Raw genomic sequence first — 26,548 nt, forward strand, 5'->3', positions numbered from 1 at the left:
AGACCATTGTCACAAACTTGCATCTGTGAAGAACTTCCAAATAAAAGTTTGCCAAAGCCGTTTGCTTCATACATTGCTTGATATCCTATAGTTTATTATGAAGCACTGGCTGGCCTTCTCACAACGTTTGGCCTTTTTTCAAAAATACAGTGGCTTGACAGACAGCACATTCTCTGTATGTCTCAATCCTCTTCTGGGCCAAAAAGCTAAAAAAAAAAAAAAAAGGCTCACGTCGTAGTTTCTGCCCGGTAAATGTCTTTTCTGCCTGGGTCATTTTACTCTACTTTACCTGAAAGGAGAAGCGATGAGTACTGCAAGCCTCAGTAAGCTGAATGAATCAGATTCAGTCGGCACGGCCTAGATTTGTATTTTCATTCATAGTGTGATATCCATGCAAAGAAAAGGACATTTAGCATACTTTGGTGCTGTGGTGTATTTGCTTGACTAGTTATTGTGCTATCCCCCCCATAGCTCACATGAGGATGGTTACTAGAAAAGTAGATCTCGAGGCTAAAAAGCTTTGGCACCCCTGGCTTACTCTTACTCTTTCAGTCGCTTTGTAAAGCATGATGGCATGGCGTACCTTGGGTCTGCTGTCTGCAACATGTAGAAAAACCCTTGTTTTCCACTGCACTTTAAGAGCGAAAATCTTTTCCTTTAACCTGGGTGTGGCCGGTGTAATTTTCTGCATCTTTGTTGTCGGGCTTCCTACTAAGTAACTTTTTTTAAATTTATTTTTATTTTTTTTTTCCCTTTATTTACAAGTGCCACTCATTCTGGCAACTCAGTCACACAAATGACAATACCGAGCAACAACAAACAAGCAACAGGCATAAAACAACATAATTGAGGTTTGTAAAAAAAATTAAAAAAAAAAAGTAAATAAAAAGGCATATTTAATCATCAAAGAAGTTAAAGTTTTCACAAAAAAGTCCTTGTTTTCACAGTTTTAGAGTTCATGCAAAGCTTTAAAGTGTCAAGGTAGGCTTTCAACCATGTGCAATATGTGTACTGCGTGCGAGAAAAGCCTCAGACCAAACTACCACTACATATGCTGTTGTTGTGTATGTTTTAAACATTGTATTTATATACTGTTATATTTTACTTTATTTATTCTGTTTTTTAACGAAATGCACTAAGGAGTAGCACCCAAATTTCGTTGTATGCTATACAATGACAATAAAGGCGATTCTGATTCTGATTCTGATGTTTGTATACCAAAGACCAGCATAACAGTAGCTGCTTGTGAAAGTTGGACAACTTGGCATGAAGTCGTTCTATATTGTAATTGCATTTTAACACAGTTTAATCCACCCAATGCTTCAAAGATATATGTAGATAGAAAGTTCCACAGTGAAGTAGGATTCATTAGGTATCCATTTGATTTTAAATAAAGAATGGGGCATATGAAAGTCAAGGACATGAAACTGCCAGAGGAACATTTGCCCGTTATAGTCAATTCTCTTTGAACCCACAGACCAAACCTTTGATTCAAAGAGGATATCAGAGGGTTAAAATGATCATTCTTTCTTACCTTTTTTTGGTCCTTACCAATAATAACACCAAGATATTTAACTTTTGTCTTAACTGGTATACCTAAAATCTCTGAATCGTTACATGTTTTAATGGGAAGTAGTTCACACTTGGTCAGGTTAAGCCTGAGGCCAGAGGCTGCTGAAAATGAGTCCAAAAGACTGACTGCAATATCAACCTGAGTCCTATCCTGTAAAATAAGAGTTGTGTCGTCAGCTAGTTGGCTCAGAGTGATAACTCATCCTGCAGTGGATATACCCTTTATGCTACTTTCTTTAATATAGTAAGCCAAAATTAGAATGGGAAGTAAAAATAAATATGGACTGGCCGGGCAGCCTTGATGAATACCCCTTTCCATTCTAAATCTTTTAGTGGTACCATGAGGCAATTCAAAGGAGCTATTCCCTGAGTTGTACAAAGTGTGACTCTTTTTTTTATAAATTGGTCACGAGACTTGGTCAGCGAGACTATTGACAAGGATGAGAAAGTTCGATTATATTACTCCGATTCTAGCTGACCTGCATTGGCTTCCAATACACATGAGATGTGATTTTAAAGTGTTGTAAATTACTTATCAAGTTTTACACGGTCTAGCTCCTTCCTCTCTCGTCAACTTAGCATCACCATATGTTCTGTCGCAACAACTTCGGTCACAAAATGCCGGTTTGTTATCGACCCCACGGGCTAAAAAGAAGTCCGCGGGATCAAGGGCATTTTCCATTCGCGCGCCAGTATTATGGAATGCCCTACCTATGGAAGTTCGCGCAGCCACCTCAATAAATCTTTAAATCCCGACTAAAAACACATTTGTACTCAAGCTTTCTTCTTTTTTTCCTGCCCCCCTCTCCCGGCTAGGAGAGGGGGCTAGCTCGATGGTGAAGGTTGACTTGACCATGTGGGCCTGCGCTGATTGACCATCGCGGGTTAAGAGATCGACTGTCTGCGGTCCACTTGGTTGGACTGTGGGAAGGTTCCTGCCCAATGGCTTTGCCTGCTGTCAAGTCATCATTGCACTATATAGCACAATGTTTTCTGTAATCTATATTGTGTATCTGTATTTGTCTGTAATGTGTATCTATTTGTCTATATTTGGTACATGCAACATCCACTTCAGCATTCCCCTTCTGGGAGCTTTGACAGGGGATGCTGTTGTGTACCTTAGACTGAAAAGATGTCTCTGTATGACTTATTTTTTTCAAAAGAAGTCTCGACATGACCTCTTTTCATCAGTGAAGCCCTTTGATGATGGTGATTCAGGGCTATACAAATAAAATTTGATTGATTGACACACCTTTAATGTTAAACGTTATTACAGTAGTAATAACAGGGTATCCTGCAATACTTTAAAGTCGTTAGGATACACAAACACACAGGAGCTAGTTTTTAAAAGCACCATCAGTGTTGCCTACTTTGCAATTTGGGTAGCCTACTTTATTTTGCAACTTTTCTGAGGGCTCCTGTTTTTCCAAAAAGCAACAAGATTTTAATTACAGCTAAGAAAAAGACCACATGTGTGGAATCATTTTAATGTTGTTTTCCATAGCCTATACAAAAAAGGAGGAAGGCAATTACGGTCAGTCTCCCCGAATGCTGCCAAAGAATGCTTGTTGCAAAAAGTCATTTATCCATGAACGGTGAAAGATGAAAGGTGTATGACTTTCAGGTCATCACTGTACATCTTAAGTGTTAATGGCTTGATTTTCTTAAGCGTATGTGTTTGAGTGGTCTCTGAATATCATAAATAAAAAAATAGCCCTGTGATGCCACTGATTATTAATTAAAAAAAAGATCAGCGAGGTTTAATCGCGAAGGTAAAGACCGTTGCTTGGAAATGATATTTTAATTTTACTGAAGACTGAAACAGTCCACTCGACTGCCAAATTTTGTGTATTTCACCAGCAAATTGTCAACATCGACTTGTTTATGCAAAAAATAAAAATATAGATTTGGCTGAAGCGTTTAAGACCTACTCTAAAGTAGCCCTACTCATCAATCTCGATCCTGTCTACGATTCTGTCGCTTTCCATTGGTTTCTACTTCGTCTATTTTTAGCCACAGCAGACTGGTCACGTGGTAAGAGGAGTACGTCAATAATGTTGTTGGTGTTGGTGGTGGCGGCGGAGAGAAGGGACGGGGGAACGTTAGCGAGGCGGATTGTAAATATGGAGGCGGCGAAAGCTTAGGAAGGTGAATTGCGGCAAGGTTGTGGAAATCTCACCTTCCAACCGCGGTTGCTTTGCGAGGAGATGTTGCAAGCCGCGATGGGAGCCGTAGCCGGGAGGGAGGCACCACCGCACCATTAGACGTTCCAGGAGGACCCGTCGACATCCACGGTAACCGTGAAGTGAGAGAAAACCTGTGTGTGAGCGCGCGTGGATGTGTCCGAGCGTGGCTGCCCCGCGAGCTTCCTCGTATTGCTTGTTTGCGTCGTCAATTGCTACGCGTGTTGATCCGATATGCACACTTAGTTAACTTGGAAACACACTGCTATGGCTATAGCTAAAGGACACTAAACCGATAAAACACTCATCATAGCATGTAGCATGGGGTGGGGGGCAACAAATTGCAGCTACTTTCTACACACACACAACAGCTACACACAATGCCCTTTTCAGTGAGTTTGTGTTAAAGTGACAGCTAGCAGCTAACTAACTTGGAAGTTGTCAGCCTGCAGTAGGCAACCTTCTCCAGTACACGCCTTAAGCTACAGCTAAATCTCAACATCCTGCTCACTTCTAACATTACTGACCGACTTTGAATACTTAAAACGCGTCTATTATAGTGTTATGTTCTTTTGAAATGACCAAAGTAGTTTGATAGGCGTGTACTTTGAAGATTTGACTGATAGTACCTGCCACAACTGGGTAAAATAAATTATCAATTACATAATCTTAATGGTACTGTTTGCGTGTAGAAGCCCAAACGGCAAATAAATATCCATCAATTTTCTAAAGCCGCTTATCCTCACAAGGCTTGCTGGTGCCTATCTCAGCTGGCTGCCGGCAGGAGTCGGGGGACACCCTGAACTGGTTGCCAGACAATTGCAGGACCCACAGAGACAAACAATCATTCACACACCCAATCACACCTAAGGACAGTATTTACAATTCAATGCATGTTTTTGGAGTGTGAGAGGAAGCTAGAGTGCCCGGAGAGAACCCGCATGGGCAAGGGGAGAACATGCAAAATCCACACAGGAAGGCCGGTGCGGGGTGGATTTGAACTTGAGTCCTTTTAACTGTGGGGTGGATGTGCTTTTCACTGTGCCACCGAGCTGCCCGGCAAATAAATTCATACATGAAAACAACATAAAGTACACACACACACACACACACACACACACACACACACACTCAAAACTGATTATAACTGCCAAACTAATAAAAGGAAAATTAAAATGAACAAAGTACACTATGACTGCAACATGAAATTCAAAAAATTATATATATAAAAAAACAAATATAAATAGAAGTTGTGTATGTATGTATATATATCAGTGGCAGTCTGTGCGTTTCACACTTACGCTTTCAGTGATTTGACTCGAATAAATACTCCTCAGAAGCACACGTACCCATTACTGGGCTACACAGGCTATTTTCCGCAGCATTTAAACATCAATAATCCTGCATCAATAATTGAAACTTATCATCATACGTGATACTACTAAAACTTAAAATGACCAATAATAATTTAAAATTATTTGTCCACGAAGTTTCCGAAGTCCACCAAGAGCAGGCAAGCTTTAACAAGATTGTAAGCTAAATTACAAATTGCAATGTAATTAATGAACATTTTATTTACCACTAATTGAATATGAATGAAATAAAATCTCAAAAACATTCTAAAAATGAAAAAAATAAATAAAATGCTTGACTCACCAAAATGGCTGCCTCCCAATTATTTCGATACAAAATCCATTCTTGTTTCTTTCCTCAGAAAGACTTCAATGACTTGCTTGTAGAGTTTTGTCTGTGCATTTAATTTCAAATAATAAATCCTTTTCTGTTGACATGGAGGCTAATGCTGAAAGATCACGACTGTCAAGTCTATGTCTTGCTCTTCTTCTGCCATTGTGGGTTTAAAAAAAAGTGAGTAGATTTGATTTTCTGCTAAATGTCCATGTGTTTGGCTTTGCTGTACGCTACGCCTTTAATGCAGATAAGTAATTTTCATTAAATAAATAAGCAATATTTTTTTTTTCCCTCTGGTAGCACTGGTGCTGCCAATTTTGTATTGTACGGAATTTGGTTTTCTTGGAGCTTTCTTCATAACTTGTGACAAATATGTTGAAGCCATTCTTCTCTTCGTAGTCCTCTTTCGCTCTTTATTTTTTCCCTTGTTACACATGTGTGTATCCAGTCCACTTTACTGTTTGTTTGCTAAGCTAACTTCTTGGGCTGGCTACAAATAACTTCTGTAAGATCACTTGGCAAGCAGTAAGTACCGGTACCATACTAAATGCAGCATAGTGTTGTTTTAAATGACTCAGTACCCCGGGACCACATTATTACCGGTAAACTGTGCATACAAAAAGCCTTGCTTAGCTACGGTAAGCTTCATGTGGACTACCAAGGAAAAGGCAACTAAACAGCATCACATCAAACAGATTGTTGTGAAGGTAAACTTTATGCATTTATTTCAATGCAACAGTCGTGGTACGCTTTTATCTGAAGTTGGCTTTTGCAGTGGTAGTAGCTACCAGGTAGCTTTATTCCTCTTTGTGTCTCTGTTCTTATTGCCATCAGATCATGTCTACCAACAACAGGACACCGACATTAATAAAATGGTAAGCAATTGCTGATTAAGGATGCTTAAAAAAAGCCTAGTCAATTACGCTGTCATTGTACAATACAGCATGTGTCCAGCGTTAGCTCTACCCGCTAACATTGTGGTGCTTTCAAATGCAGTCAGACATTTCCAACCCAGCAGAAAAAAAAGTACATTTATGCATTAAACATTAATAACTGCAAATAGCTAACCCTTGTGGGTTTTCTAACATTCTATAAAAGCTAACATATATATGTGTGTGTGTGTGTGTGTGTGTGTGTGTGTGTGTGTGTGTGTGTGTATATATATATATATTAGGGCTGCACGGTTATATATTGGCTGTCACAATTAAGATGAAAATCGGCGATATTAACATTAAAAAAGCCGCCTACCAGTACATGTCAAATCAAGCACTTTCAGTCATCCTACCAGCAGGGGGCAAACGCAAGGTTAAGACTTCATTAAGTTTAAGAAAGAGCAAGCGAGCAAATCCTGCAAGAAAGTCTGCAGCTTGGTTTATGCTTGATGCATCCAGCGTTGACGTGGCTCCACGCTCTTCCGCAATGCATACCTTCTGGAATTTCTTTACTGCGTGGAAGCGTTGGCCAGACAACATGTCGGACGAACTATTTCTTATGGGTGTTCGCCGGTGAATACCGGCAAGCAAGTACACAGAGGCGAGGAGCCTGATTAAAAAATAAATAAATAAATAAATAAATAAATAAATAAATAAATAAAAAGGCTTGGAAGAATTTTGATTGTTGTAGCCGGCGAGATTTCCCGCGTCTTCTTTCACACCTCAAGCGTGAGATGCAATGACATCGCTGAAGTTGGTTTCATTGGCGCGCTCCGGAGATACCAGGTTTCAATTCCACCCTAAAAGTCTTGAGATGACAATGTTTAACACATATTTGCCTGGCAAAAACCTCTGCTTTTCTCAGTCCCTGGTATACCATACTAGTTGTCAATTGAGACCCATTTTATTAACTCCGATTGGCAAAAATTGGAATGAATTGGGATTGAAATGACCAAAAATAACATTTCAACTGCTAAGTCCATATTCACTTCAGGTGATTCTGGTACTTTTGTACTGTTTTTTTGTTTTGTTTGTTTTTTTGCAAAAAAAACAAAAACAAAACTAAGCCTGTTGTAAGTGTTCTTCCAGGTCTGTTGTAGTATGTGCTTAGTTCTAAGTAGGCTTCATTTTTTTCAATGGTTTGCACTCAGCAAGTTTTTGCCATAATTTCTATTTACTTTATTTTAGTTTATCATTATTATTATTTTGAAGTATCAAGCCTTGTTTATAGCATATATACCGCTTGTTTTTTTTTTAAAAAAAGTGCAATAAATAGACATGTTTGACCAAACATGATGAATAATCATGATTAATAATCGTGATCGCAATATTGACCAAAATAATCGTGATTATTATTTTGGCCATAATCGTGCAGCCCTGCTTTGCAACGAATATATTTTTTTATTTTTAATTGAATATGCTGATGTATATTAGATACTCAATTATTACTAGTGTGAAAGTTTATTTGTCAATATGGTATAGTACAGTAAATGGATGGATGTCTATTCCATTGTTTAATTGTTGACATTATAAAATTCATATTAACTGAAATGTTATGTTCGTAACAGGGAACTACTAGGCAGCTGGACCCCAGATAGACAGACAGTTTGTAAAGAGTCCAAAAAATGTTTATTAAACACAAAGTGCATGCACTGCATGGGAGGGCAAAAACAGCAAGTGCAAAGTACAACTCAAAGGCGATCTCAGGTAAAGTACAACAAAAATAGTCATAGAAGAAAACTCTATGCGATAAATACACACTCATAGGAATGGGGAATGGAGCCAACAGGAGAACGGCTAAAAGTAACAACCAAGTATGCAGCAACTATGGAAAAACTTGGAAGGAAGAAAAGTATCAACGCAAAATTTGCTAGCCTGGCATATAACAAATACTCAGAAACTGGGAATTTGGAATGACTCAACTGGAGGTGTAGAAAATACCTCGTTCTCCTGATCTGGATGCGCTTAGAAGCTCCTGGTCAATGGGGAGCAGGTGCACGGCCCATGGCTCCGCCCCCTCGTCAGGAATCTCTCTGCTCAAGACTCAAGAGACAATTTGGCAGAGAATGACAGAAAAGGATTTGGAAATATATTTAACAGTAGGAATGTGACAAAAAAAACAATTTGAATTGTGAAATCGGTTTTGATGTCAAAGATACGTCAAATCAAACTTAATTGAATTGTTCCACTTAATAATATTCCCACATACATATCCAGTCGTGTTTTATTGGAGAGAAGTTGTTGACGGAAATGTCACTTTCACTATTGTACCATACCCTCTCAAATGGAGCTGTACCATATCATATTGTAAAATCATAATTGAATTGTTCAACATTAGTCAAACAATATTTGTATCAGATCACACTGCATTCCGCCCTCAAGATGCAATATTGCATTGTCTTTTTTCTAGAGATGCACACCTCTCGTTAACAGTCATATCTGTTATGCTAGTGTAACAGTATAACACTGGTTAGTACATTTTTTTCAAATACAGCGGACCCCCGATTTACGAAATTAATCCGTTCCGCGGTTGGGATCGTAACGCGAATTCGCGGTATGGCGGGCATTCGAAACCTATGTTAATTAGCTAATGTGTGTAAAACCCGAGGTAAAAACATAAAAATTGTATATACATATTAAAAATTGGCATCAAATAGTATAGTAAGTGCTACTTATATATAACATACATGCATACAATTAAATAACATCAAAAATAAAATATATGTAAAGGATTTATTTACCTTTGAGTGACACTAGTTATGGCCATATTCCCTAGTAAAGGTAGCCTTGGCTAGGCTACCTTTCTTCATGTTTCTTCATGTTTCTTCATGTTTCTTGATTAGCTTTGTTTCCATAAAAATCATCTTCTTACTTCTCTCTTTAACGTCACTAGCAGCAATCTTGGGACTCATGGAAACCAATTCAAGTTTGAATGAAACACTAAAATTCATAATAAATGCAATATTGAAAGCACTCTCACATGAGATCAAGTCATCAAGGCAGCCATCTTTGTGACCCAGTGTGCCAACCAATAGCAGACCAGCATCTTCGTGACCCCATCACACTGACCAATAGTAGACCAGTATCTTCGGGAGACGCCGACAAATTGCCGACCAGCATTTTAGTGACGCGTTGCAGCGGAGACATTTTGACGCCAACAGAAAATAAGAGCAATTACCTAAAAGTGCCTCAAGAGGGAGGCAAAACAACAAACAAACAACCCCACAGGTCATGACAGTTGTTGACGTTAATCGTAAAGCGGGATAAATGCCTTAAAGAGGTGATGACAAAACTCAGTATTCCACGTCGTAAAGTGAAACAAACGTAAGCCAGTGACGCCCCAACCCGGGGGTCGACTGTACTTTAAAGAAAGAACCCTTAGTTTAGTAACAGACGAAGTGTTGTGAGTGAAGTCACTTTAGCCCCAAATAGTCGAGTCAAGTTGATTTCTCTTGTCTTGAATCAGCACCGTCTCAAAGGGGTTCAGTGGTGATAAAGAAATCATACAAAACATCAGAAATACACAACTGCATCCCCCGAACAAAGTGCCCAGAAGAGGAAGGAAAAACTCAAAAACCCTACCTGGGGAAAATGAGAAACTTTCCACAGGTGGGAGAAGCCCCCTTCTAGGTTCAACGGGTTGTACTAGATGCCCAGTGCCAAAAATATCACATTTCAGACCAACGCTGTGTTGTTTATATAGGTATTAGTGTTGCGCCCCTCACTTTGGGAGTAGAGTCCACTTTACTTGTATGGCAGAATATCTTCCAACTGTCGTCCGACTATCACCTGTAACCCCTGAAAAGTATAAACAAAGTTCAGGACATGATTTGCGACTTACACTTGCTCGTAGCCAAAAGCTAGGCTTGACACACCAAAATCGTTACTTCACCTTTATCCATTCAAGCAGTTTCATCTCCACTTCTGGGCAATGTGCATTACAGTATTGCCCTTTTGCCTGCTTTTTCCTGGACATTTTCTTTAACTTGTCAAGCTCCTTCTTCCAGTTCTGGGCAATATGCATTACAGTATTTCCCCTGTTTGCCTGCTTTGTCCTCAACATTTTCTTTAACTTGTCAAGCTCCTTCCTCCAAAAACTTCAGTGATTTGCTTCAATGCAGTTGTTGTGCTCCATAGCATTTTTGCTACTTCAATTTTTAAGTGGGCTTCATAGGTGTTTCTTTTCCTTTTCATAATGCGTCAAAGTCCAAAAAAATAAAAATAGCCACACAGCCTTGTCTACAACAAAAGGGCTACCAGGCGGCGGTGCTTGATGAAAGTAGGTATTTTCAATGTTCTTTACAAACACTTTAAAACAGATTCATGTTATCAGTGGCGTCGCAAGCATGAAAAGTTGAGAGTGGGCATAAGCAGCTGTTGATAACTTTACAAATTAAGCCTATGAATAAAAGCTTTAAAATATCTCAAATGAAAGTATCTCACCAGAGTTGTTCACTTCTTGAATAGAAAGGATGCATGCCGATCTGTCAAACTCATTTGTCAAAGTCCAATAATCCATGAATGACTTCATTTTCAATGGACAACATACATTCGCTAATGCATTTAATCTCTGCTGGCCCATTGAGTTTCTTGTAAATTCTGTTACCTCGGCATGACAACCTTCATTCATAATTGCTGCAGTGTTTGTTTTTCTGTGTATTTTCGTTGCTGTCTCTCTCTTGAAAGTCGTCATCCACTTTTTCTATCTTTGAATCCCATTGTAGTCCATGTAGCGTTCAGCGATTTTCTGATCAGTTAGCCATGTTCGTCTTGAATCATTAGGTTGATGGTGTTGAATTTGTCCATTCCTGCTTGAATGATGTTAAAATCCACCGGCTGATGTGGCCCTAAATGTTTAATTTCAGATTTTTTGCTCAAGGGGCTAAATTTAGTCTTTATTAAGGAATCTGCATCATTTATATTGGTGAATTGCTTTTATTGTCTTTTAGGTTACATAGAAAACCGCTTGCTGCCGCGATCCTCAAAACTGAAAAAAAACTGTTACGCCTTGAGTCTGGCCTATGTCACTACAATATTTTAAATGGCTGCTTTCGGCCTTATAAACTCATTGCTGTCTATTGAGAGCGGTTAAAGACATGGGCACTACAATTTTGGTGGCTCAAAGAGAAATCATAAAGTGTGCTTCACTTCGCACATTTGCGTACCCTCTTTACTTTCACCCATAACAACAACCGATTGAAACACACTTAAGTGGGGTGCAAGATTTACCGCTCATTTACTCAGCAAGAAGACAAAACAAGGTCGTTTGATACAAGGTCAATCATTTATCCTTTATTGGACAAATACGAAAAGAGCACATGAATGTAGCGCAACTTGTGGCTAACAGCGAAGCAATAGCTAATCGCCCACTTGCTGGGTGGCAAGACAAAATGCAGGAACAATGCAGGCTCTGTGTAACCCTTGGAATCCACATAATGCAACACGGAATTCAATTACTAAGTGTTCGCTGCACTGTGCCAAGCCACCATAACGAGGCCGCATATCCCACCCATTGCATGGGTCTCAGTTCCGTTGCGCGCCGCAACGCAGTTTGACCCTCCAGGTACTTCATTGACGAGCCGCAACGGTGTCCCTGAAGGGTCTAAAACTGAGCTTGCGCAACCTTGTCCCTGGAGGGTCAAACTGCGCTTGAACGGGGGCTATGAATCTCGAGATTAAACAAATTATAATAAAGTTTTCTAAAGTTACGAAAACAAAAGAAGCCCCTTTTGTGGAAGGGGTGCGTGATAAACACTTGATTGCATGCTTCATTTACAATGGGTGAGTACATGGATTATTCGTCATATCTTTTAATTGAATTGATAGAATCGTCATTCAAACAGTAATATGTATTTGTACATGTTACAATAACAATTAACAGGACCAAAATGTTTAGTCTTTTTGTCTTGATAACAATGGCATAAAAAAGGAAAAAAAACATTTGCTTTTAGGTTCGTCCGATTAATTAGCAAAGTAAAAGACAATTATGTCCATGTAGAGTGGTTTTTCTTTGTAAATTTAGATGTAGATCATGTTCTTTTTCCTGTTTGGGGCTTTTTGAATTGTGAATTTGACCATGGCACACAGCGGCAGAGCAGTCTTACAAGTACTGTGTAAAGTTGTTAGACCGTGGTGTAACGACGCAGCCACGACGCACCGCAGCTCAGAGGATATGCAGATGTGGAACCAGTCTCATTCATTAACATGCACCAGTATGTTATATATGTATGCCTGTATGTTATTTACATATATATATATATATATATATATATATATATATATATATATATATATATGTATATATATATATATATATATATATATATGTATATATATATATATATATATATATATATATATATATATATATATATATATATATATATATACATATATATGTATATATATATATATATATACATATATATGTATATATATATATATATATACATATATATGTATATATATATACATATATACATATATATGTATATATATATACATATATACGTATATATGTATATATATATATACATATATACGTATATATATATATATATATATATATATATATATATATATATACATATATATGTATATATATATACATATATACGTATATATGTATATATATATATATATACATATATACGTATATATATATATATATATATATATATATATATATATATATATATATAAAACAATACAGAAAAAACAATACAGTACAGCGTCGATATTTTATTTCGAGACAACAGTAAAGCCCCTGAGCCATTCAGAATTCAGAGCACAATGCGCTGTCAAAATATATTTGTATATATATGTATATGTATATATGTATATGTGTATATATGCTTGCGTTTTTTTCCACTTTACGATGTCTACCGCAGCGTTTTTTTTTTGTCCCCCTTTTCCGCCATTTTTTTCGCGTTACGACAAAAACTTCTCAAACATGTCGGTTAGTGTGCGCATGACTCTGCGAGTTGCTCCTCGCTCATACGTCTATTCACGCGTCACTGATTATGTCACTAGAAGGATGGTGTGCTATTGGTTGGTGTGATGACTCCCTAAGATACTGGCTTGCTATTGGTCGCCGTCACGGAAGCACTAAGATGATGGTCTGCAAATGGTGGTGTCACGGTTTCCAAAATGGCGGAACGTTAAAGCTTTGTTCGCCTGTGAGTGCTTACATAAACGTATTTATAGTACATTTTAGTGCTTCATTCAAACTTTAATTGGTCAGCCATGGCTCCCAAGATTGCTAGAGAAGTTAAAGAGGAATAAGAAGATGATTTATATGGCAATGATGTTGGAGATAACCCTTATTAGGGAATATGGGCATAATAATAATAAGGCCACTCAAAGGTAAATAAATCCTTTCTATATTTTTTTTATTTATGATGTTTTCTGATTGTATACATGTGTATTATATATACGTAGCAGTTACTATACTATTTTGGCACCACTTTTTAATATGTATGTACAATTTTGATGTTTTTACCTAGGGTAAAATGGCACTGGAAATAAGAAAACAAACAAGGCTAAGCTAGGCTAGGCTATCCTCACTATGGAATATAGCCTTAAAAGGCTCTCACGGTACTCAAAGGTAAATAAATCCTTTCTATTTTTTTTCTTTATGATTTTTTTAATTGTATACATGTATATTATATATAAGTAGCACTCACTTTACTATTTTGATACCATTTTTTAATATGTATATGCAATTTTTATGGTTTTACAAGCATTTGCTATTTAACAGTTTTGGACTGCCCGCCATATGGGGAATTTGCATTATGATCCCAAGTGTTAAGCGTATAGTAAGTCGACCCCACCAAATAAGGGGGTTGACAATGAGGGTTAATAAAAAACTTGACTTTTTCTTTGGGAAATACGGCAAGTAAAATAAATAAATAAAAAAAAAACGTTCATTAACAGTTATAGACACTATTAGGAGTTCTTGAAACTGATTTTTTAACACAGCTGTAAACTGTCAACACAGTTATCGACCCATGCTTACAAGGCATTTTTGTCCATATATGATTTGGGATGGTCGGGTTTATTTCGAAGTTGTCTGGCCATCTCACCACATTTGGTCGCTTGCTTTACTGTCAAGCACCACCACATTTTCCTGTGTACTCTATCATACTGCCTTTCATCAAGCCAAAAACAAAGAAAGAAAGATCTTATGCTGTGCAGGGACAAGAATCCCTAAGGTGTTCTAATCTTGCAAGATCTAGTTGTGTGAAACCTCGTACCATCCCTAAATGATGGGCAAACTGGGCAAAGCGGCCGCTTTTGGCCGAAAGTCTAAACCAGTGGTTCTTAACCTTTTTGGAGCCACCAAACCCCACCAGTTTCATTAGCTCATTCACCGAACCCTTTTTTAGTAAAAAATAAAATGACGTTTTACAACGTGTCATGTTTAGTACAGTATGCAAGAAATTAGGTAGAAGCTCAAAGTTAAACTGTAATATGTTTTGTGATTATGGTCAACCTCTCATTTCAATTAAAAAAAAAAAAATCCCCAAACCTGATGATATTTGGAAGAATTTGTTCCAGAACGAGTCCCAATTGTTGTTAACATTAAACTTTGTAAATGTAACTTATATTTTAGGCATATATAAACAAATTTTCCCAACTTCAAATAATAAAGTAATAAAAACAGAAAAATAATATCTGATTACTCTTCAAAGCCAGTGACTACCAAGTAGGCATGCTTTAATTAAAGGCCCCATCCACACAGAAATGGAGCAGATCTTTTTCAAGCCGTTTTTAAAAAGTTTTCCGTAATCATAGAGAAGCGACCCACACACTCAGATTTAATCTTTTGAATTTGGCGGAAATTAGGTCTCGTGGACTGTGCTAACATCACACGGATATGCTGTTGTCACCTATTACGATTGTAGCTCTAGTTCAATGTTTGACATCAAAGCATACAAGAGTTGTATTTTTTGGAGTAATGCTTTGAATTTGGAAAAGTTTTAACAAGACAAGAGATGATCAATAAAATGTCAAAGGCAAACTCCATCTTCTATGCCACAACCTTCCCTTTCTCTGTCCTTACATAAGTTCTGTCCTTACATAAGTAGTTTTGTGGTTTGTTTAGGCAAGAAATGCTCAGGTGAACCGTTACCACGGCAGCCAGCTCTTTGGTTGCCAGGCAGCACTTCCTGCTCCTCTCCTGCATAGGGGGGGGGCAGGTATTTTAGGAAATGCTGGTGTGAAGAGGAGGAGTGAGTGAAAGATGTCTATTTTTGTGATTCTTTGGCAACATCGGCAACATGTTCCAGTGAAGTATACAATCAAGTGACTTGAGTTGTAATGCACTATATTTTTAGTTTTCAGTCTGCTATTCTGTTTTTGTTATTATACCTCTGGTGCAGTTGGTCAGCAGGTTAGTCTGGTTACCATCATAGGCTAAAGTACTGCACATGCACTCGCTCTATTGCGCGCTCTCTGTCACTCACTCTCTCTCAGAGCAGCTCATCCCATTATCTTGGCACAGACACATATCTACAAAGCTGAAAAAGAGCCACAGAATAAGTGTAGTCAATTTCAAGAAAATCCACCAAATGATTTTTTTTTGTCACTTCTTTAATTTGGGTGGACTGTAGAATTGTCCATCATTAAACAAACGGTCCAGAGAGGAGCCCCCATTTTTCACTCAAAAACATGTCGTTTTTCAATCATACATTTTTTATTAACTTGCATTTTCCATTGATTCACTTTTCTTTGGCGAAATTAATATTTCCAAAGAAAAAAAAACTCAAATGTTACCAATAAACCCGGGGTGGGCCAGCTTTTAGAATTTGACAGCGGGTCAGTACAGCAACAAGAATATGGCGTTATATTTGTGCCACAATTACGCGCGCACGGAAAAAAAATTTGAGCATTGAAAATAAAACTGAGCGAGCGAAAACAGATTTTGAGCGCAGAAAAAAGTTCTTGAAAACAACAATCTCATTGGATACCAAGCTGTCAATCAAAGTGCTTTTACAAGCTCTGATTGGCTGGTTTTGTGGCACAAACGTAACGCATGAACAGAACTGAGCGAGCGCAGAGGACGACTCGAGCGAGCGAGAGCTCGATGTTGAGCAAACGCGATGTTGAGCGAGGGAGGGAGGAGTATCGCGAGCGAGAGCGAGATGTTGAGCGAGAGAGGGCTATCCCGAGCGAGCAAAAAGGAATTTTGAGCGAGCAATTTCTTTTTCTGTGTTCAAACTCCATCGGCATGCGCTCAAACTCTTATCATTATGCGCTCAAAAGTTTTTTTCTTTCGCTCAAAATCTGTTTTCGCTCGTTCAGTTTGATTTTTTCCGCTCAATTTTTTTTTTTCGCGCGCGCGTAATTGTGACACAAATATAATGCCATACAAGATACAATGCTTATAAAAAAAAGAAACTGCATTTGTTAACAGTACATATCAAACATAAACATAGCTAAAGTATTAATGTAATAACATATACTTTATATTGAGAACAATGCTGTTGATCACCCAGCCAGTGCATCAAAGTCTAGAGGTAATCCTGTTGTGGCAATTCTCAGAACAAATCTGAGGTGTTCATTGCTCATAACATTCATAAAAATTGTTCAAAAAAATTGTCAGTATTAAGCAGCTCCAAAAATGAAATAATCTCCTGTTTGCGCTCCCAGACATGTTGACATACAGTACTTTTCCTAAACTTAACCAGTGGACATTAGAATGGTACAGTAACTTTGTTTGATCAGCATTAGTTTCTTTGGGAAAAAGAATAAACTGGTGATGGCAAAGTCTCTTTGCTCAATTGATGTTAACAGGTTTTGCAACGTGGTCAGCCTGCCACACGGTTCTACACAGTGCTTCCTAGTGAATTATGCGGTGTAGGCGCATTACCTCTTGAGAATTCTGACATTTTTCCTGTCAGACTATGTCCATCTGTAGTAACGTTGACGAGCGTACTCCAAGGTAATTTGTGCCTCTGTATGGCCATTGATACGCTGTTAAATAAGTCCTCTCCTTGTCCTTCTCCATATCAAAAAAACCATCCATTATCTCGAAATGAGTAGTGTCCTTTATTTCAGTCATTGCTTTTGTCCAGTGCCAAAGAATATCATGAAAATGATGCTGCTTTATTGTTTAGCTTGCTAGTTAAGTGTTCGTCAATTATTTCAATAAAGCAAGTCACTGACCTTATGATAAGTTGTTTTTTCAAATTTGTTCTTGCTCTCAGGACATAAAATACTTGAGGTCTCTACCTTGCACTCTTTAAGAAACTCCTCTTCGGTGAAAGGCTTGCTGGCATTTGCTAGTTTGAATGGCAGTAAATAATTTGTCTTTGTGTTTGCTTGAATAAAGGTATTTTGCTAAGCCTGCATGCGAGCTACCAACCTGTCAGCAGTAGCCGTACGTGCTTTTATATTCTGCTGCTGATATATTCTTTCAAAAAACCGCCACGCTCTCTTGGTAAAAGACTTACAGCCTTGGACCCGACTAATATATATATATATATATATATATATATATATATATATATGTATATATATATATATATATATATATATATGTATATGTGTGTATATATGTGTGTATATATGTGTGTGTGTATATTTAACGCCCAATGACAGTAAAATGCACTATAAATATGGTTTTGCAACCACTCACAATCGAACAAAGCTTTACCGTTCCGCCATTTTGAAACAAGTGAGGTCTACTGAGGTCTAATGAGCAGACCAATAGCAACTGAAATTACCATAAAGAGGGGATAAAAAAACCTCAGTATTCCATGTCGCAACATGAAAATAACGTAAGTAAGGGATGCTGTAACACGGGGGCCACTGTATATTGAATGTTAATATCACAATATCAATGTGAAAACTGTGTACAGTATATCACCTTCTTCTACTATCAACGAGTTCATGGTGGTCCCAGCCTCTCGCGCAAAGTGTGTCAGCAGAGACACAAGATCTTTTGCAGTTGTTTAGAACAGTACAACATCATATTGTTCCAAATATTTTGATCTCTTATCTAACTTAGTCAATATTAGACAGTTTTCATTTTTCAAACTACATCAATAAATTAAGGTTGTTATGAATATCTCTTTGAAAGCATAAGAATAAAGCAGTTTGATTCAGTTCTTTTTTTGCGCTTTGCACTTGATTCGGTACGATAAATTACTTGAAGATAAGATTATGATTACAGTATGTGGAATGCTGAACTTAATGAGTGTGCATGGAGCATTTAGGCTCATTTCAGCCAGCAATAAGGGAGGAAATCACAGCTTAAGATGTTCTTCTAAATCACATTACAGCTAATTAGACTGAGCCTTACCTCTGACATGCAGGCACCCTCTTACGCACAAGTACAAAGGTTATTGTCATGCTTTGAGACTATTATTTGAGATGCTCCTACGTTCTATAAATGTTTTCTCTTTATTGGTTTGTGTCTCTTGCAAGTGTTCCATTTGGTGTAATCAATCTAGGACCAGTAGGTGGCACCAGGCTATTGAGTCTTCCTTTATAACCCATTGTGGAGTTGGTTCCAAAATAGATTTTTTTTTTTTTTTTGGGGGGGGGTGCATATAAACAAGTAGTAGTTCCTTTTGGCCTCAGGGTGATGCATCGGTCAGATATAGTTGCTGTTGCTTCTATCTCTCTGTTTCAGTAAGCGTTTGGGGTTGAAGCCGATGGGGTGGTTGGCCCAATGTGTGCATATAAATAAACAGTACATTTATTCTCTCTAAGTCTTCTTCAATCAGTAGGTTGTGATACCTCACCCTTGAACAGTGGAGGTTAGCAGAGTTCTCTTGGGGTGTTTCTGTCAACACTTGCTTTTGATACTTTTAACCGAGCTGCTTGAGGTTTTTTTCTATGTTGTTTCTTTTTCACAACTTCCATATACAGTAGTTGTTTTGACTTTGCCGCATGTTTGTGCAATAGCTCTGCAAATTCAGTTTTCACAAGTAAAACTCCTGAAACAAGCACAATCTAATGTCTAAGCGATCATTTTAAAAGGCAAACACCTGAGTGACTAGAAACATCCAACAGTTACTTGTTTTTATACATTTGCTAACTTGATAAGTGACTCCAAACAAAATATGCTCTGTCCTGAGTTGTCACACGTCTAGATGGAAATACCGTAAAATAAAAGCAAGACTTCTGAAATGTTGTCCATCATTTGATTTGAAACTCAATTGTCTTTATATAACAAAACAGTGGTGTTGACCTTGCAGATCTGCTGACTGTTGGAACACTGCTACATTCTGTAGGAAGGTAGACTTGGGCAGTTTCATTGTTCCACTTTGAGGTGTTTGGTCATTGGTCAAATGTGACAAGACTATCTATAATTCTATTGGCGCCATGAAGCTCATCAATAACAATTCATGAAAAAGCCACATCACATTTAAAGCTGCAGGGTTCGAAAGCGTGGGAAAAAAAAATAGCGGTCCAAAGAATATAGTAATTTATTTTATTCAGATCTAAATAACATTAATCCTGGTTTGAAATCATGCAATATTCTTTTTTTTTTTTTCCCAGAAGAGTTGACACTGAGGAGGAGGTTTATTTCATCTATTTGTGTCCATTCATCATCTGTTCTGCAACACATGGCTGACACTGAGGACCCACTTTAACACACACAACTTAAAGGACCAGAAAGCAAAGGCCAGATTCAACCTCCATGAATTCATCAAACACCACCAGTAAGTTTATTGTTCCATTATATCAGCTCTGAGTACTGTATTTTCTGCACTATAAGGCGCACCCAAAAGCCTGATTTTTTTTGAAAAGCTGATGGTACGCCTTATAATCCGGTGAGCCTTATATATGGATCAAATAATGTGCTGAATGCATAAACTATAGTTTATGCCTAAAAAACCCAGTTCAAACCGACCTGGCCTGAGGGTATTAAAGCCTACACGGCCGAGCACGATTAATTAACTTGATTTACAGGCGCAACCTTTTTTTTTTTTTTTTTTTTTGAGGACTTAAGCGTATGTGGTCCCACACTCATGTTTGTCGTTTAAATTTCCCTGACTTTCGTTTATTAATCCCTGACTTTCGTTTATTCGTAACGTCTTTGTGCTCCATATCGTAATAGCGGGTCAAAAACATATAATGCATGCAGAGGAAAAAATTAAAAAGATAGCGGCAACACACGTTCACCTACGCTTGGCTCCCCACTCACACCGTTGCATGTTTTTCGTTTGAATTTCCCTGACTTTCGATTATTCATAACTTCTTTGTGCTCCATATCGAAATAGCGGGTTTAAAAATATATAATGCAATAACAATATATAATGCACGCCGAGGAAAAAATTAAAAAGACAGCGGCGCCAACCCTTCACCCAAACTCATATCGTTGCATGTTTGTCATTTAAATTTCACTGACAACTTCTTTGTCCTCCATAGAAATAGCGGCTCAAAATATTTAATGCATGCAGAGGAACAAATTAAAAAGACAGTGGCGCCACTCCTTCACCCGCGCTTAGCTCCAAACTCGTACCATTTCATGTTTGTCGTTTCAACTTCCCTGACTTTCGTTTATTCCTAACTTCTTTGTGCTGTATAGAAATAGCGGGTCGAAAATATTTAATGCATGCAGAGGAAAAAAATTAAAAAGACAGCGGCACCACGCCTTCACCCGCGCTTGGCTCCAAACTCATACCGTTGCATGTTTGTTGTTTAATTTCCCTGACTTTCATTTATTCCTAACTTCTTTGTGCTCCATAGAAATAGTGGGTCAAAAATATTTAATGCATGCAGAGGAACAAATTAAAAAGACAGTGGCGCCACGCCTTCACCCGCGCTTAGCTCCAAACTCGTACCATTTCATTTTTGTCGTTTCAATTTCCCTGACTTTCGTTTATTTCTAACTTCGTTGTGCTCTATAAAAATAGCGAGTTGAAAATGTTCAATGCATGCAGAGGAAAAAATTAAAAAGACAGCGGTGCCGCGCCTTCATCCGCGCTTGGCTCCAAACTCATACCGTTGCATGTTTGTCGTTTAAATTTCCCTGACTTTAGTTTATTTGTAACTTATTTGTGTTCCATAGAAATATCGGGTTGAAAATATTTTATGCATGCAGAGGAAAAAATTAAAAAGACCGCGGTGCCACGCCTTCACCCGCACTTGGCTCCAAACTCATACTGTTGCATGTTTGTCGTTTAAATTTCCCTGACTTTCGTTTATTCCTAACTTCTTTGTGCTCCATAGAAATAGCGGGTTGAAAATATTTAATGCATGCATGCAGAGGAACAAATTAAAAAGACAGCGGCGCCATGCCTCACCCGCGCTTAGCTCTAAACTCTTACCGTTGCATGTTTGTCGTTTGAATTTCCCTGACTTTCGTTTATTCGTTACTTCTTTGTGCTCCATAACGAAATAGCTGGTCAAAAATATATAATGCATGCTGAGGGGAAACTCAAAAGGATCGCGGCGCAGCGTTCACAAGTACATGGCCTGATCTGGATCTATTCTGCGCTCTGCAGCTCCTGTTTAGTAGTTAAATAGCATTTACCAATAACGCATTCTCTGTTTTATCAGATGTTGTTTTAACAACAAATATTTCTTAGTAGAATATCCGTACCACGTTTATATTGTATGAATAAAGTTTATATTCTATTAATAAAGTTTGATGACTTTGCTGAAAACGTAGCTTTGGTTTATGGTTTACTCAATGGTTTTACTAAAGACAGCAAAAAAATGATATTTTATGTGGCTACCAGGCTGGTGTCTATTTCTTACTGATGCCCCAATCTATAGGAGGGAGGGGTACACAAAATATTTTAAAACATTCAAGATAATAGAGATGTGAGAATCACTGAATGAACTACTAATAAATCATCAATTTTATCAATAACTATTTTGATAGCGCGAACATTTAGAGCTGTTATTTAAAATTTAAATATAAAACTAGAAAAAGTGCAACTCCTGAAGAAATTGTGCAATTCCTGACAAAATTGCCTGTGAAGCTGAAAGCGCTGAAGGGACAGGCATTGAATGGTGAAATGATGTGTAATGTTTGAATGGCTTGAATCTGTGAAATATTCTGAATATTACAATTTGGAATGGTTTGAATTGGCCAAATAATATTGAAGAGGGAAAAAGGGAAAAACTGAAAAAAGTGTAATTGTGGGAAAATTTTGAATTATGGAAGAGGAAAATGAATACACCCATGGGATGGCGGGAATCGGGGGAAAACAGATGAGTAATGGCGAAGACGGAAAGTTACAAAGTTTTGGTGAGAACAGTGGGAATGAATGAGGAATCATGGGAAATAATATTAAAATAGTTATGAATTATTGTAATGTGTGAATATTAGCAATGATGAAAATGTGAAAGGAATTAATTGAATGATGTATATGTGAAATGGGGAAGCTTTAAATGTGAAATGTTAAATAAGCCATTCGGGATGAATTATTATAGGGGAAAATATGGAATTATGGGAAAATATTCATATTTATGAATTATTGGAATAGTGGGAATGATCCATAAGGTGAAATGAAAGAGATAAATATTATGAATTTGAAATGGGAAAGCTCAAAACGTGAAATGTTAAATCTCCCATTGGGAATGAATGAGGAATTCTCCAATTGAAAATGAATTATGAAATATTAAAGGGTAAAAAATATGGAATTATGGGAAAATATTGGAATGTATGAATTATTGGAATGATGGGAGTGATGAGAGATGAATGAGCTAAATATTGAAAATATGAAATGTGAAAGCTGTAAGTAAATATGAAATGTAAAACCACCCAATGTTAAGTCAAGGGGATTTTGGGTGTGGAAAACAGGGAATTGTGGGACATCTGTAAATGTTTGGAATGAGAAAAATGGAGGCAATCGTTGCACAATTAATTGGAATAATATGAAATTGGAACGGTGTGAATCAGATGAACTGGTTGTTGATGAGTTGAAACGTTCCGAAAAACGGGCGGGAAAAAAAAGAGGAACAACATATGTGTGAAGGCTTTCAGCTTCACACAATTAAACTTGTAACTTAAAATTATCCAAGTCCAACAGGACCTTTGCACCTTCCACTTTTGATTGCTCTTACAAACATTCACTTTTTCTTCTGAAAACAATAATCAATGCCCCCCCCCCCCTTTTCTGGCTATAAAGACAAAACTAGTACCTGAATTATCAATTTATTGATAAGGTTTTTTTTCTTTTCTTGAAAAATTGTCATTTTGACAGTATCAGGGTGGCAGGGTACCAGTGTATGCAGTTTTAATATTATCCATCCATCTATCCATTAGCTACCGCTTTATCCGGGGTCGGGTTGCGGGGTCAGTAGCTTGAGCAGGGAAGCCCAGAATTCCCTCTCCCTGATCACTTTATCCAGCTCCTTCAGGAGGATCCCCGGGCGTTCCCAGGCCAGCCAAGAGACATAGTCTCTCCGGCGTGTCCTGGGTCGACCCCAGGGCCTCCTCCCAGTGGAACATGCCTGGAAAACCTTCCCGAGGGAGGCGTCCTGGAGGCATCCTAACCAGATGACCGGACCACCTCAACTGGCTCCTCTCAACGTGGAGGAGTAGCGGCTAAACACCAAGTCCCTCCCGAATGACCGAGCTTCTCACCCTGTCTCTAAGGGAAAGCCTGGAAACCCTGTGGAGGAAACTCATTTCGGCCGCTTGTATCTGGGATCTTGTTCTTTCTGTCACAACCCACAGCTCGTGACCATAGCTGAGGGCAGGAACGTAGATCGTCAGAAAGTGTCGCCTTTTTGCTCAGCTCTCTCTTCACCATGACAGACCGGTACAGCGTCTTGCGGCATTACCTTTACATAGGTAAGACTTCAGGAGTAAACCTAGAGGAAAAATCAAGAGTCGGTGTCCCTTAAGGCAGCTCAACGTCTTCTTGTAGACCTATCCTGGCAACTTCTGCGACGTCACTGATGCCAAACCGTGGTGGCCATGCTACTCTTTTGGGACCATATTTGATGTGGAGAAGGAAGACCCGATGCATGGGCAACATCTTGTTCTGTATATCACCCTGCTCTGGCTTGTATCCTACTACTACTGGCCTGGAGAGGACACTCCAGCCTGCATCACCATGTAACATGGACACTACACGAGAAGCAGCAGATACCGGATATAAGCCGCAGCTTGGTTGGCGTATAGTCTGGCTGGCGCCAGTGGTTTGCTTTTGTCAGTGGGAGAGATTCTACGATCTCACTGGGCAGTTACCACCCGCCTAAAACCGGGCAGCCCCCAGTCAGTAAGGTTCTGTCCCGCCATAGTCTGTCATCCTCTTGGGTGTATGGGGATTTGGAAAACTCTGAACAACAGACTGTATATTACTGCACCAGTAATTCAATCAAAAGAAAGGAGGCCACCTCTTAAACTGGCAACCTGTAATGTCGCAACATGTCGACAGGCATTTCTCAAGACATGAGTGAAATTGACGCAAACCTGGGCATTGACATCGCTGCACTTCATGAAACTAGACTCGCTGATATCGGTGGACTACGGGAGAATGATTACACTTTCTTCTGGCAGGGTAGAAAAGAATCCTGCAGATACTCGAGAGCATAGAGTGGGGTTTGCAGTGTGGAATAAACTCCTAGGCAAGGTGGAAGTCGAAAGTGGATGTGAATGCCTCCTCACTCTGAGACTAAACACATTGTCTGGGACACTTACACTCATATTAGTATATTCTCCAGCACTCACCTCAACAGATGAAGCAAAAGATTAATTTTACACAAAGCTCTATCAAACCATTCGTGACATTCCTGCAAAGGATGAACTCATGCTACTGGGAGACTTCAATGTCCGAGTTGGTGCTAATCACGAATCTTGGTCGTGTCCCTAGGAAAGTTTGGAGTGGGACAAATGAATGAGAACAGCCAGCGTCTGCTCAAGCTTTACTCACTGCACAACCTGTGTGTGACCAACTGTCTTTTCGTGACCAAACCCCAGCACAAATATACCTGGAGACATCCAAGATCAAAGCAGTGGCACCAACTAGATCTTGTGCTAATTCGTCGTTCTGATATCACAACTGTTCTCCACACATGAGCGTATCACAGCACCAACTGCGACACAGACCACTCCCTGGTGAGTTGCAAAGTTCATATAACCCCAAAGAACTTTCACCATACCAAACTGACTGGCAATCCCATGTAGACACCAGCAGGATGGCACAACCCAACCTCCAAGTACAGTTTGCATCTGACCTGGCAGTAGAATTAGCACTATGGTGACTCCCAATACTGCTGCTGAGAACTGGGAAAGTCTACAAGACACTATCCACCAAACAGCTCTGGCAGCATTCGGGAGGAAATCCACCAAGACAAATGACTGGTTTGAGGCCAAATCCCACATCATGATCCCTGTCACTGAAGAGAAACGGACAGCATTACTGCAAGCAATGTCCAAATTGCACAAACCTACAACAGCTACGTTCAGCATGACAGTCTATCCAACGTGCCGCCAGAATCTGTGCCAATGAGTACTGGCAGGAACACAGCCATCACTGGTAACATCAAGGCTATATATAATGGTATGAAGCGAGTCGTAGGGCCATTCGTGTACAAGTCAGTTCCTCCAACATCAGCCTCTGGAGAGCCACTCCTTGATCATAAACAACTAGATAGAGTTAGTCGAGTACTACTCTGAGAATCAAAGAATCAAGGTCAAGTTTATTGTCAATTTCTTCACATGTGCTTAACATACAAAAGAATCGAAATTGCGTTTTTCACTATCCTCTGCGTTTTACATGTACAATAACAAAGTGCAGGTGCGCAAGACGAGACAATTCTAAAAACTAGATTCTTATCTATAGTAATGTAATGTGCAGTATGTTAGATCTACTTTGCCTAGTGTTGTTAAACTAATAACTAAAACTAAAAACAAAGTACGAAAAACCAGGTGTGGCAAGAGTACCCCAAGACAGGACATAAGCAGCAGCATATGACAAGACAATTCAACAGTACGATACAAAGCAACACAACTCTGACTGTGGTTGTCCCAGTTGTGTGCATTTGAGGTAGTTGTTATAGTTCTAAGTGTAATCGCTAGTGCAATGGAAGTCTGTGCAAATTTTGCAAGTGCATGAGCAAAGTTGTTTTTTTTTTTTTGGGGGGGGGGGGTCGTCGAATGACATCGTCGAATCACATGCCTTTATTTTGTTAAATACAATACTGATGCATACTGAGAAGTTGATGCTGCTTACTAGCTTTGGAGCCCCGCCA

General features: G+C 38.7%; 2 protein-coding genes across 12 annotated transcripts in view; one reads left to right on the plus strand and one right to left on the minus strand.

Moving 5' to 3' along the window:
* cyb561 (cytochrome b561) overlaps nucleotides 1-4,065 on the minus strand; it is a 29,505-nt gene extending 25,440 nt beyond the window's left edge. For 5 of the 6 annotated variants that reach the window (XM_088436638.1, XM_088436637.1, XM_088436642.1 and 2 more), the window contains exon 1: nucleotides 3,752-4,065. In XM_088436638.1, coding sequence (XP_088292764.1) covers nucleotides 3,752-3,861 — 110 coding nt within the window. In that variant the 5' untranslated portion in view covers nucleotides 3,862-4,065. The remainder of the gene's footprint in view (nucleotides 1-3,751) is intronic. The other variant, XM_088436643.1, reaches the window with a different exon arrangement.
* hdac5 (histone deacetylase 5) overlaps nucleotides 3,656-26,548 on the plus strand; it is a 67,711-nt gene continuing 44,818 nt past the window's right edge. For 2 of the 6 annotated variants that reach the window (XR_015868155.1, XM_088436621.1), the window contains exons 1-2: nucleotides 3,656-3,866; nucleotides 19,889-20,052. Coding sequence is in view for 5 of the 6 variants with exons in the window: in XM_088436621.1 (XP_088292747.1) it covers nucleotides 20,031-20,052 (22 nt within the window). In the remaining variant the exon portion in view is untranslated. Of the gene's footprint in view, nucleotides 3,867-6,111; nucleotides 6,152-6,278; nucleotides 6,320-19,888; nucleotides 20,053-26,548 lie in introns of those variants that run through there. The other 4 variants (XM_088436624.1, XM_088436623.1, XM_088436622.1 and 1 more) reach the window with 4 other exon arrangements.

The sequence above is a fragment of the Hippichthys cyanospilos genome, chromosome 16 (assembly GCF_059441005.1).
Source record: "Hippichthys cyanospilos isolate Australia breed blue-spotted pipefish chromosome 16, RoL_Hcya_1.0, whole genome shotgun sequence".
NCBI lineage: Eukaryota > Metazoa > Chordata > Actinopteri > Syngnathiformes > Syngnathidae > Hippichthys > Hippichthys cyanospilos.